The sequence below is a fragment of the Cariama cristata genome, unplaced genomic scaffold (genome assembly GCF_000690535.1).
Source record: "Cariama cristata isolate BGI_N322 unplaced genomic scaffold, ASM69053v1 scaffold19068, whole genome shotgun sequence".
NCBI classification, from domain to species: domain Eukaryota; kingdom Metazoa; phylum Chordata; class Aves; order Cariamiformes; family Cariamidae; genus Cariama; species Cariama cristata.
In genome coordinates, this window is record NW_009633117.1 from 1 (window position 1) to 13,650 (window position 13,650).

The following is a 13,650-nucleotide window of genomic DNA, read 5'->3' on the forward strand; positions in this document are numbered from 1 at the left end:
CCAGCCCTGTTAGGTAATGTCTGCGTAGGGAAGGAAAATCCCGAGTCGGTAGTAGTCCGAGCCTTTGTTATACTCTCTCCAAAGCTGCATTGCAAGTCGGTTTTGGTGAATTATTTTCTAAATTGAGCTCCGATTTGCTGCTCCTCGCGCTTGCTTGTAAAATATTAACTCTGCTTTTTGATGTAGTTGCAGCCTTGCATCCAGGTGGCTTGGTCTCTTAATCTGAATGTGATTGCAGTAGTCGAAGGGTTGAATCTCAAAATGAGCGCTTGCAGTGCTAGGGCATTATCCTTGCTTAATGAAACCTGCAGTAGATGTTCTCTTAAACTGCATAGTTCCTGCAAGACGTTACTGTCTGGATGGAATTTTACTAATATCGCAGCAAAGGACTTGCTAAGCTTCAAGTTTGTAATGTACATCTGCAATACAGATTACCTATAGTTGTTTTTTCTTTAGTGAATCAGTCTTGTTTTCTTTTGAGGTCTCTAATTTTTACTGCAACAGACAAATGTAGCACAGGAGTCAATACTGTATTTTGTTTGGTTTTTTTTTTCAGCGTCAGTCTGTAACTAACTTATTGCAGCATCAGAGGGAGTTGTGGAGGTTATAAGTAGTTTAAATTTTAAACCTTCAGTGGGAGTGGCAAAAAATTAAAGAAAATGTAATAATTCTGAGCGCAAAATTGCAGTGTCTTTCTTTTGAATATGGCCTTTTCTTGTTCAGATTCACTGTAATAAGCTTTAGTAGTATGAGCGTTTCTACTTCGAGGTAGGTTAGAAAAATTTGGTCTCCAGGAAGCTAAAAATGTTAGAGGGAAACGAATGCTGAAAGATAGGGATTAAAGAACAGACTCCTACCACCCCCGGTATTCTCTCTTCATTGATGTCTTCATGTCACTCTTACAATAGTGGTGTATTTTTAGTGAGGGAGTATGACTTTGCCTTGCTCAAGGTGGATTTCTGTGTGTTGGTTTTAAAAAAAAGTTGATTTAATTGCTGTTCTGCAAGGCAGACCGAAAACAGGTTTAAGTCGGTAGCCTACCTGTAGTAAAGTTTACGAAGATGACTTGGATTTCTGTCTGTTATTTTTTTAAAAAGTTGATTTAATTGCTGTTGTGCAAGGCAGACCGAAAACAGGTTTAAGTCGGTAGCCTACCTGTAGTAAAGTTTACGAAGATGACTTGCATTGTGTTTTCAATCAGAATGAGTGAAATGTTTAAACCTTTACGGCAAAGTCTTTTTGAAACATAATTGTGCAGGGTGTGATAGGACAGCGGTTGCTGTCCAACCTGCTTTTCTACTTTATCTTTTCTGTACTTTTATTTAAATAAGTGTAAATCGTGTGCAGGCAGTCTTAACCAAGGCTTAAAATGAGGTACGTCTGAACTTTTGTGAATTGTAAATAGGTAAGTTGTATGCAATGTACATGTCTGTAAAACTAAAAGATAAAACCATAGAGCTACAAGTCTGACATTTCAGACTAGAGCAGGAGTGGCTTTTCTAATGCTATTGCCAGTGTTATTTATGATACTTTTTACTTACTTAAGGCTTGTATTTTACTGAGTCCATGGCTTTCTACTTTTTCAAGCTGGAAGCGCTAAAGTCTCTGCAGAGTAGAAACAGTGTTTGGATAAATAATCTAGGATATGACTTTACAATTGTCTGTTAAGCGGTTCCAAGTCCATGCTGCCAACAAGAATTGTGCTCCTGAAAATGTGTTCCTGCTTTCTCCTTTGTACTAGTGTTTGTATAGTCAGTCAGATCTGGGAATTAAATCAGCTGAAACTTTTTTTTTCTGATTCCATTTCCAGCTGCATTGGTTTGCAGGCTTGACTCGATTGTGTAGCCACGAGCCCTAATGTCAGCATTGGGGATGAAGAAGAAATACCAGGTGCTTTCGCAAGTAATGGGACTTGCTATTTCGACAGCAACAAAAACTTAAACTGGCTTATGTCACAGTTTAAAAAGGGGAAAAAAAGGAAAAAAAAAAATCCTCAGTCAAATTCTCTTTTACACCTTATACTCCATAGTGGGATTAAAGTCTGGAAACTTTTTTTAACGTAAGAGACTATAAATTATTAAATGCTACCAATACTTCAAATGCTGGAATATACTTCACATACTGTCAGTATGCTGTAACAATTGCCACGTTTCTCCAAGTTGCTTTTATATTTTGTTTTCATTCATTGAAATTGTGCTCACTGAAGTGCCTGTGATTCAGACATGGAAGGGTTGGAAAGAAGACTAGTTAAAGGAAAAAAAATAGTGAGTCTCATCCTGTGATTTAGTTAATACTGATAGTGATTATTGGTATGTGTCTGATCAGGAACTATTTAATATGGTAGTCAGGTTTTTTGTTTGTTATTTTGAATGGTATAAATGGTCGATTTATAGATCTACTTACAAGGTACTCATCAACACTTTTGAAAATACATGTGTTGTTATTACTAAGTTGTGGAAGAAGATCCAAGGAAGCAGTTTGAGAAGGTTAGAAACAATCTCATAGCTTGATGTCACCAAAAGGATAGGTCATTCTCTGTGTTCCTCTTCCTCCTTCATCAACTGGCACTTGATCTGACTTCTTGCTGCGCTGATTCAGTACCCATAGCTGTCAGAAAAGAGTTTGGGTTTTTGCCCATGGATTATTTTCCTGCCAGCTTGGTGCACTGAATGAGCCCACAGGGTCAGTGCGAGTGGCAGAGGTGGTAGGAGGAAGCTGCCTTTCAGTGCTCATGGTCTGTTAGCTTGATTTTTCAAAACACATTCTTGTCTCTTTGGTGGAGTTTGGAAACTGTTGTGGAAAAGTGTTCTGCTTTTCCTCTGAGTGAATTCACAGCATCCCCCCAGCAGTGATCTGATCTGGTGATCGTGTGCTTCAGGGGGAAGAGAAGCGAAAGCTGTTACTACTCTGCTGGATCAGTCACTAAATTTAGTAGTAGGGATGTTGAAGGAATGTGGAGTTAGCCCAGTTACGCCTTGAATAAATCTGACTGCAGGTTTAATAATATGTAATGCGAGACTGCATCTTTCTTTAGGCAAACAAGTGGAAATACGTAAGTCTATAGGGATTGAGGATTTAAAAACTACTAATAATTTTATTTGCCTGTATCTTACATTATTAAGTAACTGAAATCTGTAACTTGTATTCCTGTGAGGAAAAACTGGATCTGGGATGTGCAAAGAACGCATGGTTCTCACGTACATACCTTACAGCCGCTTCTGTCCGTGGAAACCTTTTCTATCTTCTGCCCCCAAAATAATGCTGCTGTTGTGACATTCCCTGCTTATAGAGTAGATGACTATGACACATCTTTATGAATGTGCTTAGAGGTGTTAAAAATATTATCCTTGCAGTGTTTCACGTTGGTTTTAATATGCTTCAAGTATGGAAAGAATAATTTGGAAACCACAAGCCTGGACTTCAAGGCTTCTACCTGAGTTCCAGTAATGCCTGATGAAGGGGAAGAACTGTTGGTAAAGATCAAGGGATGTGGTGGTTTTTAAAATCCACGCTTCACAAACTCAAGGTTTGGGGAAAAAAAATAATTATCATTTAATAGTGAACACCAGCCTTGTTCTGCTTACCAGCAGTGTTTGCATATAGGTAGGATAAAGAAGGTTGTTTCTTCTTTTCTTCCACATGTCATGACAGGAGCCTATTTTGGCATTTTTAAAAAACTTAAAATTCGCAGTGCGAAAGAGCAAAAAAAGAAAAAGAAAATGTATTAAGAGCAACAAAACCAGATAGTAGAAACTCTCCAATTTCAGTGAGCTGTGGGAGTGGCTTGTGTGAACCTTCAATGGGTGTGAGTATAATGGGGCGTAAACTAAGTTTGGGGTGCTACAGGCTCCTGCTGCTTGAAATTTTGGGTAGGGAGTAGTTTCCTGGGGGTTGGGGTAGGTTAGAACTTTGAAATTTTAGGGCTTGTTACCAGTCTTAGTAATATCCGGAGCAGGTGAGGTGCAATAAATTCCTTTGAGACTGGAAGTAATAAATAAGTGGCATAATCCTGTAAAATGTGGTAGATTGAAAAGAAAGATTTCGAAGAAGGGTGATCTGGAAACAGAATGTGGATGTTTAAAAACTGGAAAATGTTGTAAAGTCCAAAGGAGCTGGATGGAAATAAGCCAGCTGTTTAATTTTCATATTTAGATATACAGTTATCTTAAGTTTTTTTTCTTCCTAAGTTTCTTCTCAGATCCTAGGTGTCCAGTTTCCACATCAATCTTAATATACAAAGATCATCCAAAAAAATGTATTGCATAGATGAAGCTTTCGGTCCCTTGCTTATGCTAATACCATCCCTCTACTGATTTCTTCAAAGCTTACTGACCTCCGAAAACTCTGAAAAGGCTATGGCCTATGTTTATGGGCAAGATCCTCCCTGCTGCTTCCCTCCCATCCTGCATTTCTTGTGTCCTTTTTAGTATTAGACCACTTGTATTTGGACATGACTCCTTCTGTCTAGCCTGAATCTGTCAAGAGAGTTGCGTTTTGTGAACAGGAGTATTTTTCCTCAAATGAAGAACAGCCTTAGTTTCAGTTTTTAGCCCTTCTTCAATCTTGCTTTGTCTAACTCTTTTTAAAAAAAGAGTTGACTTCTTATGGCTAAATGAACACAGTAACTCAGAACTCATCTCCATGGATTGTTTTAATTTGAAAGTAGTAATGGGTTTAGGTTAAATTTATTATTTGTAACTTAAATTAGTTCTCGATATTTGCACTGCCCTCTGCAGGGTTAGTATCTGAGGTGACTGTGGTTTAGAACACCTCCTTAAACATTCGGACAGAGAAGAATATGGCCTTGACCAGCTTTGCATTATTTCTGTTGCTCTTGTTATTAATTGAAAATCTACTTTATCCTGCAAGTTGTGTTCCACCTTGCCCCCCCCCCGTGTTGTACAGTAGGCAGTTGTAAATAGCTAAAGTTTGTTTTAAGTTGTGTAGAAGTGGTTTAAGCACAATGAAATTTTGGGTTAGCAAACGAATTTCTGAATGCTTAGTAAAGAATGCCAGTTGAGTGTTCAGGTTTAAGAGATGTTACAAAGATAAAAGAAGTGATTTTTTTGAGAAAAATCTGGTACTCGGATGTCATTAGTGAGGATTCTTGATCGGAATTGACACAAAATTCAGAATTATTTGTTTTTAGGAAAAAGAATTCTGCTACTGAATTTTAAATTTTCTCTAATATCTTGAAATAAAGAATAACTTCTAGTGTGTTCAAACCAAGCGTTTAAGCCATGTGACTGAAGTTACACATTATACTGATTTAAAGAATTACATATATAGAAAAGTTAAAAATGCTACTTAGGTTATGTCATTATCAAAGAAGATTACGAGTAAATAATAGAGTAGATTGGATATTATTCCAGGACAGCGTTTGAGTATGTTACACAGAATTGCATTTTCACTTCGTGGAAAATGATGGTTTACTTGGAAGTGCGAAGCCTGCATATGTAATCACACTTGTGCAGGCAGAGTAGGTGTGAGTGCGCTCATAAACCTTCAAACTAGGCCGCCTAAACTGCAAGGACGTCCCCCAAAAGTAACAGAATTGTAAGTCATTGCAGGACCAACCACGTTGTGCTTTCTGCATTCAAAAAGCACATCATTTAGTCGTCTTTGGCCACAGTAGGGACCTTACTTAAGTCATTTCTCCTTGATTTTGTCTTAAGTACGTGGCTGACAGTGCAAAGTATTCCGAGTTTCCTAATGCTAGAATTCATTGGTAGATATTCAGTTGATCCGCTGTGCATTTGCTATTAAATATAGGCATAAATAGCGAATTCAGTTACTTAGTACTAAGTTAAACTGAATTGACTGAATCTGTTTATAAAATAGTAGGGCATTTGGTAGATTCCATTCTTGAACTGCATATATAGTAAAAGTCCACAAAACATTTTTTTTTCTAGTTTCAGTTTTGGCACTAGATTTTATCCTGGAGTTTTTAAATATTCTTCATCCTGTTCTTTTTCTATTAAGGTTAATGTTGAAGAAGGAAAATGCGGAAGTCGCCATTTGACAAGTTTTATAAATGAGAATTATTTGAAGCTCAGGAATAAGTGAAGCTGAAATTTGAAAAAAAAGAAAGTGAATGCATGCTAATTATCAGACCAGAAGTCCCACTTGTAGAATATTGAGCAATTTGTGTGAAGTGGGGAAGATGAAAGAAGTCAGAATTTGAAACGGAAGAATGAAGAAAAGGAATAAAAATGAAGTTAAGATAAGAAGTAATCTGGAATCTGAAAGCACTACGCTAAGTAATTACTAGTCTGTTTATGTGTCCCTGTATATTTTGCTAAACATGCATGCATTATCTGTTTAATAGCAAAAGTATATGCAGGGTAAAGAAGTGTCTACCAGGGAAAAAAAAAAAAAACTACTTAAAAATCTAGGCAGTTCTAATGCCAACTGCCCGGACACATAGATATGAATTTTTACCATTTATTTCACTGGAGCTTGTTTACAGACCTTAGGTAAACGAGAAATTGTGTACAAATTAGGCTTTCGATATCTGCGTGCAGGAATCCCGTTCTGCTTCCAGAAGCGGAAGTGCTCATGGGTCTGGCAAGTCGGGGAGACACACCCCTGCAAGATCTCGATCTAAGGAGGATTCCAGGCGTTCCAGGTCAAAATCTAGATCCAGGTCTGAATCCAGGTGAGTTTACTTCTTTTTACCTCTTCCTCCTCTTCGCAAGTCAGGTGATTATGTCAGCGGTGAACTGAAGTCCAATTTAGCCCAAATCTGTTTCCAGAGATAATTGGTGATCTGTGGACATTGGATGCAAAGGGGCATGTGTGGCTTCAGGATTTGAAAAGCTAAACTATCGAGTTAGATCTTTTTGCAGCTTTTTCTAAGAGGTAGTCAGCTGCATAGCCTTGTATCTATCTCTGCTGATAGTTTGGAGGTGGCCTGCCTTTAAGTCTTAGAATAGCAGCTAGTTTCTGAGTGTGAAGCATTAGGAACGTGTTTTTTTCTGTGCATTAAAAGAAATAGATGCATCGGCAGACTGTCCTTTTTAGGCCACATTAATGTGTTACATTTTTCTCACTGGAAGCAGTGATGTTTCTGGAGTAGTTAACAGGATCTTCTGTGAAAAAGAAGCAGTAGAGATAGATGTCTGTTGAAATTCACATTTATCTGACCTTTTAAATATATATTAATTTAACCTGAAAATTAACAGACTGGAAAGCTTTGAAGATCAGACAGCTTTCTAAGCTCTCAAAAACAGTTGTGGAGAAAGTAGCTTGCTTATTGTACTTGTTACATGGCAGTGCAAATGTACACTGTAAAAGTGCCTTTTGTGCTCTATTACCTATCCTCGTGCTCATCTGCTAAACAGGCTGTGCGCGGTGACAGAGTTCCTCTTAAAACTGTTAACAGACATAACTGAGACATAAAATACGCTGATAGTCTAGAACTAAGACTGTAAATGTCAGTGCTAGCCACTTTGGCTTTACCAAGTGTGTTTTGTAAGAGGTACATATTTAATAAGTGAATAGAGAGGCAACAAAACCTGTAAATGGGTGAATGTTGTTATTTTCTAAAGAGTCTAGATAATTGAGTGCTGACTACAGAAATGAAGGTGTTGATAGCTTCTTTAATCATTCGTAAGCGTTCAGGTTAAAAAACCTGTGGGTTTCAGCAGTGGGGTTTTCAGCTGAGCTGTTCACAATTACACTTTTTATGTATATAAGCACTGAATTAGGCTTGCCAAAACCTGGGGGTCAGATTGGAGGAAGGATGACAACGCTGGAAGATACTGTGCTATTAGCAATCACCCATGGTGGAAAACACTATCAAATACTGTGTTTAGATCTCCTTGCAAGATCAAAGTGATGAATTTGAAAGGCTTTTGTGAGAATGAAAATACTTGGGGAAATTTTGGCAACAGAGGAACGGGCTTGGGATTTTCTGTGTATTTCAGGCACAGTCGCAAGTGTCAAATCATGCACTTGGCATCCCTGTAGTGCAAGAACAAACATGTCAAATTAAATGAATAAATACTTGGTAGAGTATTACCACTTTATAGAGTATGAAATGGGAGTGACCTCTGGAATTGCTAGTAGTGCAAGATTCATAGGACAGCTCAGGATCCAGTCCAAAATCCTGCCCCAGGCAGAGTGAGCTCTGGGCTCAGACCGCGTTCTCAGGGCTTTATCCAGTTGGATTTTGAAAACCTCAGAGGATGCAGACTGCAAAACACCTTTGGGGAACCTCTTAATTTTGAAATAACAAGTCAGGACCCAGCCCAGCATGTCCTTCTGCACCTTAATCCATAACCCCTAGGCCTTCCATGCTTTTTAAAGCACCGTGTTTCTCCCTTGCAGAATAGCCATAATACTGTGCAAGAATGCAATCACAAATTGTATAAAATGCTGGAAGAAGCCAATACAAGATCTGGAATTTAGGAGAGACCTGGCAAATCTTTTACTTGTACAAGAAATCAACCTTTAAATAATAGCCTGGCAATTGACTTTTTACTTTTTGATGAACAAAAGGAGAAGCTTGTGACTACTGTGGCTTCCTGAGCATTTAACAGCTGTCTTGAAAATGCCTATGGCTGGAAATACTGGAAGTATATTGCAGAGTTAAGAGTGTATTCATTAGCAGAGTTGGGCAGAATTGTGACAAGGTACATATTTAGAACCAACATACTTGTATCTCTTCTCAGTGCTGTGACAGGTTTGGATGTGATCACAAGCAGGTCATCTAACTGGCTCTCACCAGAGAAATAACCTTGTGAGAACTTTCATATTTCTCAGTAGTTTGTTGCAAATGTATTATTGAGTTACCAACTTTATAAATTAAACTGATTTGGGAGCAAATCTGTGTCCTGGCGTATTTTTATCAGTTGGGGTGTGGATCTACTTGATTTAAAAATCTGCTTTTATTGAAGTTTTCATCAGCAGTGTAGCAAGCTTGTTATCTTTGGTTGACCCTCTGAAGTCTAAACAATTCTTAATAAAGGAATAGGATTTTCAGCTGCGGCAGCTTTGCAGCAAAGGAGAATAATGGCAGTGTGACATTTAAGGCAGCAATGTAAGCAGTGCCTATTCAAAATAAGTCTTGTTCTCTTGCATAATGCATTGCCTGGTTTAGAAGTGTTCAGCTCTTGTTCAGTGTAATGGGTGTATTCTGTTACTTGAATGTCAGTTCTGTGTTTGCCTTCATGGTGTTTTTTTTTTCCTGTCACCGGTTGAAATGTGGCTGTATGCATGTGTTGAACTTATTATTTCTGTCTGTCTTTACTGTCTTCCCTGCCTCAGGGAAGTTCTCTCTTTTTTTTTTAACTTTCTGTTGCCGAAAAGAATTTATTCTTTCTAAATATGTAGTTAGAAGTGTTGTAATGGGACATGCTGAAGTAATTTCTCTTGGATATGTATATATGTTTCAAGTTGAGAAAGACAGAACTTAGCTGGCTTGCTTCTGATGAGGTTGAAGGAATCTTTTTAAGAGGCCTGTAATGTTCAGAGTGTCTATCATGCAGTTTGACTGTCTGGTGACACTTACCTAGTGAGAAATCCTGACTGTGGAAGAAGCTGTTAAATGCTCAGGAGTGAAAATGGGCTCAGTTTAAGAGCTTCATTCATGCCAGCATAAGTGGTGGTGTTGCCGTGAAACACGGTTGTGCAATGATGGGAGCTTATGGTCTCAGTCAGTACTTAATTACCTTGGCTTCCACAAACTAGAGGAAGGACGTTTAAGACACCAGAGTCTGAAGATGAACGCTTCATGACTAAGAGCCTTTGAATATTAAACTGTTTATTGCACTTCTTAGCCTTGCAGCGATTTTCTTTGTAGTTGTGTGGAATGCAGATTATTCAGTAACTGCCATCAGCAGGCCAAGCTTAGGTGTAATATTCCCGTTTAAGCGCCTGCCAAGCTTTTCAACTAAGATTGTCTGTTGGGAGAGCTGAGGGTTTAGTAGAAGGATCATGTCCACAGACCTAGTGCTTTTGGAAAATATTTCTGGAACTGTTCTGAGGCCTGGGCTGAAATAATGAGCAGTTGCACCTTTGCCTAAATATACTTGAAGTGTGAACATGTAAATGTTCATGAATGTTAAATAACTGTTGAAATACCAGAAGGTAAATAAGCCTACTCCAGCTTAATTTCTTCACTTGTCTTAAGCTCCCTTTCAGGGGCATTTGCCAGACTTCATGCTTGTAATTATGCACTGTGTAAAAAGTGTATTTGCTTTTCAGTGTCACTGAAAGCAGTGCTATTCTGAGTGCTAGAATAAGCAGAAGTGTGCACCTCTGCCATCGTGCATGCTTTATTTAAGTCATATTTACTTCTGTTCCCTTTTTCTGTTGAAGTCTTTAAAAGAAAAGCACCCCAGCTATTTTTACTTAAGTGCTACTGTACATGCTGTGAATGTTCTAAGCGTGTGCTATGTCAAACCAAGATAGTCTTGTTAGACAAAGTTAAAAGCTATTGGGGAATTAAAAGATAAGTAAAATGGAAGTTGAGCTTCCTGTTCTGCAGTAGAAATGCTCTGAGAGCATCTGCAGTAATCTAATTGTAAAGATTTAGCACACAGTCCTTGAGGGTAGTGACTAAAGTGATTATAGCTGAATCATGTGGTACTGCGGGTTCTTGGAAAATGGTTATTTGGGCTTTTTGTTTGTCAATATCTGACGTATTTTTGAAGAGTTAAAAAAGCCAAACAAACCCAACACTGTACCTTTTTCTTTTTTCTTTTTTTTTTTTTTTTTTTGTTCCCCTCAGATCTAGATCAAGGAGGAGTTCCCGTAGACACTACACAAGATCACGCTCTCGTTCCCGCTCTCATAGGAGATCTAGAAGTAGGTCTTACAGTCGGGATTATCGGCGACGACACAGTCACAGCCATTCACCCATGTCTACTCGCAGACGTCATATTGGAAACAGGGTACGTCTGTTATAGAAGTAGATGACTCGTACAGAGACCTGAATACATCCTGAAATCACTCAATTAATTGAGGTGTTCCAGAAAAACATTCTGCTTCCCGCTCAGGTCTATTTAAAAGATATTGATGAGGTTAACTGTCATGTGGCTTTTGATAAGCCGTGGATCTGCATAAGTTTGCTTAGGATTGCAGGATGGGGGTGTCTTGTTTGTTGCTCTGTTTTTTAACAGATACCTTTAGAAGTGCTACCAGTGCAGGCTGTTGTCACTATACCTGCTGTAATAAGCGAATGTGTGCAGCAAAGTATTGGGGTTAGAATTAGGAGGGAGAAACATTTGTGCTTTTCTTGATTAGAAAGCCTGGGAAACTAAAACATTTAATTATAAGCTATTTTGATGGTGTCTTTATTAAATGAGCATGCAAACCAGCTTGCTTTTAGCTGCTTTACAGGCTCAGGTGGCTGAGCGTGGCACAGTTCATGCTAAAGTAGGGGGAAAAAGTGATAACTAACACAGATGAAGATGTGATCCAGGCCTCTGCGTGTGTATAGATCTCTCTCCCCATTCAACAGTCGTCAGCCAGGCTTTGGAGGGGAAACTTTTTAAATACAGTACGTATTACATGCTGTAACACTAGTTTGTACAGTGCCCTGAGAAATGCAAAGTATTTTTGTGAAAGGAGGGTTGTGCATCTGTAGGTTTGACTGTAATAGTGTCTATTAGCAAGTTAACCCAGCCTGAATCTTGGCAGTATTTTTTTTGTTTGTTTTGTCTTGAAGCTCTGGCAGTCACAACTTGTAAAATACTTTGTACTGCAAATACAAGCAATTTTGTTCTAATATCTATCTATCTGTCCCTTTGCTTAGGCAAATCCTGACCCAAATTGTTGTCTTGGCGTGTTTGGACTGAGTCTGTACACCACAGAAAGAGACCTGAGAGAAGTTTTCTCCAAGTATGGTCCAATTGCTGATGTTTCCATTGTGTATGATCAGCAGTCTCGGCGTTCAAGAGGATTTGCATTTGTGTACTTCGAAAATGTTGAGGATGCTAAGGAAGTAAGTTGGGGTGCAGAATATATGGCACGTTTACTGTGTTCTCAGTTGCTGGGATGTATAATCTGTAACAGGATATAGCCTGGGGTCTAAAGAATACTTGGCACCTCATAATAAATGTCAGAGTCTTAGTTCAAAAGATATATACTGTGTACTGGAGGAGAGAGTGGAGAGGCGTGAATACTGGTCCCTGTGCAGGCTGAGCTGTTGTGTAATTCACAAAAGCAAACTTCAGGCTAGCCATAGTGCAAACTATGCCAACAAGGAAAAGAAAACAGAAACACAAGGTCTCTGTTTTAATTGTGAGATGAGAGTTGCTTCCTAACTCCACATGTGATCTTACATTTAATAACAGGCATGTTCAGAGCGGACGGCCATTTCGGAGCTCTCTGGAGGAGCGCTAATGTGCATTTTGCTGACTTCTAGTGCTTCAGTCTGAAAGGGGTCAGGGTGGGGTGGGTGGGGCAGCCTTTTCTGAAAATAAAAGGCCAGGCTGTACGTCACTTCCTGGTGCCTGCATATGTCCATGGGAGACCCTAAGGGATTCAGTAAATTGAAACAGTATCAATACCATCTAACAAATTATCGAATTTGTGCTTACAAGTGCTACAGATTGAACAGGGAATTCTATACTTGCTGGGTATAGAATTCTACGCTCAGACCAGCCCTTGGAGAGTAGTGTGCTTATGGGCTGTAACTAGGCTTACATTCTGCATAAATTCCACTACTTAAAGTCTCTAGTGTCATCTTTGCCAAATTTGGCATGAAGGCTTCCATATTAGGTTGGAGCTTTCGATGTAGGTCCTGCTACTTGGCAGAAAAAAACCCAATGATTTGGGGTTTTTTACTTCAGATTTACTTATGACTCGGATATTACTATATTCAAGGTTATGTTAAGGATGTATTGGAGATTAAAAAAAAACCACCAAACTTAACAGTGCTCTTTTGTTGACTTCTAAATGCTTTGCTTCATGTTGAGTGTTGGGAGTAATTACATCTCCCTACATAAGCATGTTCAGAGCTTCCTCTTAATCATGTTAGAAACAGAGGTACTGAAACAATTGTTAAATTATGTTCTTTTCAGGCTTTTTATGCAATATAAGTCACGTTTTAAGTGGTTACTGAAGCTTGTATCCAGCTGGCCTAGAATATCTTACAGTGTATGTTCGGTGTTATGTATAAGGCATAAGTGAAACTTCAACGTGCATCCTAACTGAGCTGTTGTAGGACTTCTCTTAATATTTGAAGCAGTGGTTAGAAACTTGTGCTGGTAATAAAGTTCATACATAGAGCTAATTGTTTTTTATCACTCCCTTTAGGCAAAGGAACGTGCCAATGGAATGGAGCTGGATGGAAGAAGGATCCGGGTAGACTTCTCCATAACAAAAAGACCTCACACACCTACTCCTGGAATCTATATGGGAAGACCCACTTAGTAAGTTACCAGTATGCCTTTTTTTTCCAAACCAGTACGAGATAGGATTAGTTGTCATGTGTTTTTGTTAAAAACTGCTCTGTATCCCCCCTAAGAGACCTGATTCTGTGTCGTTTTCCTACTTTATCAAGCTTTTGCATTAATGCACTGTTCGGAAAGCTGTTTCCTTGCTTTTGTGTGCTGTACACTATGTGGATGTTTCAGTACTGGAAACTGAAATACAAAAAATCACTGTTGATGCCTAATTATGGGGGGGGGGGGGGGGGGG

The 13,650-nt window shown here is 38.8% G+C and overlaps 1 protein-coding gene across 2 annotated transcripts in view; it reads left to right on the forward strand.

Moving 5' to 3' along the window:
- The first annotated feature begins 5,997 nt into the window (after positions 1–5,997).
- Positions 5,998–13,650, forward strand: part of TRA2B (transformer 2 beta homolog (Drosophila)) — a 14,689-nt gene continuing 7,036 nt past the window's right edge. For both annotated transcript variants that reach the window (XM_009706638.1, XM_009706639.1), the window contains exons 1-4: positions 5,998–6,658; positions 10,736–10,898; positions 11,762–11,950; positions 13,267–13,382. In XM_009706638.1, coding sequence (XP_009704940.1) covers positions 10,866–10,898; positions 11,762–11,950; positions 13,267–13,382 — 338 coding nt within the window. In that variant the 5' untranslated portion in view covers positions 5,998–6,658; positions 10,736–10,865. The remainder of the gene's footprint in view (positions 6,659–10,735; positions 10,899–11,761; positions 11,951–13,266; positions 13,383–13,650) is intronic.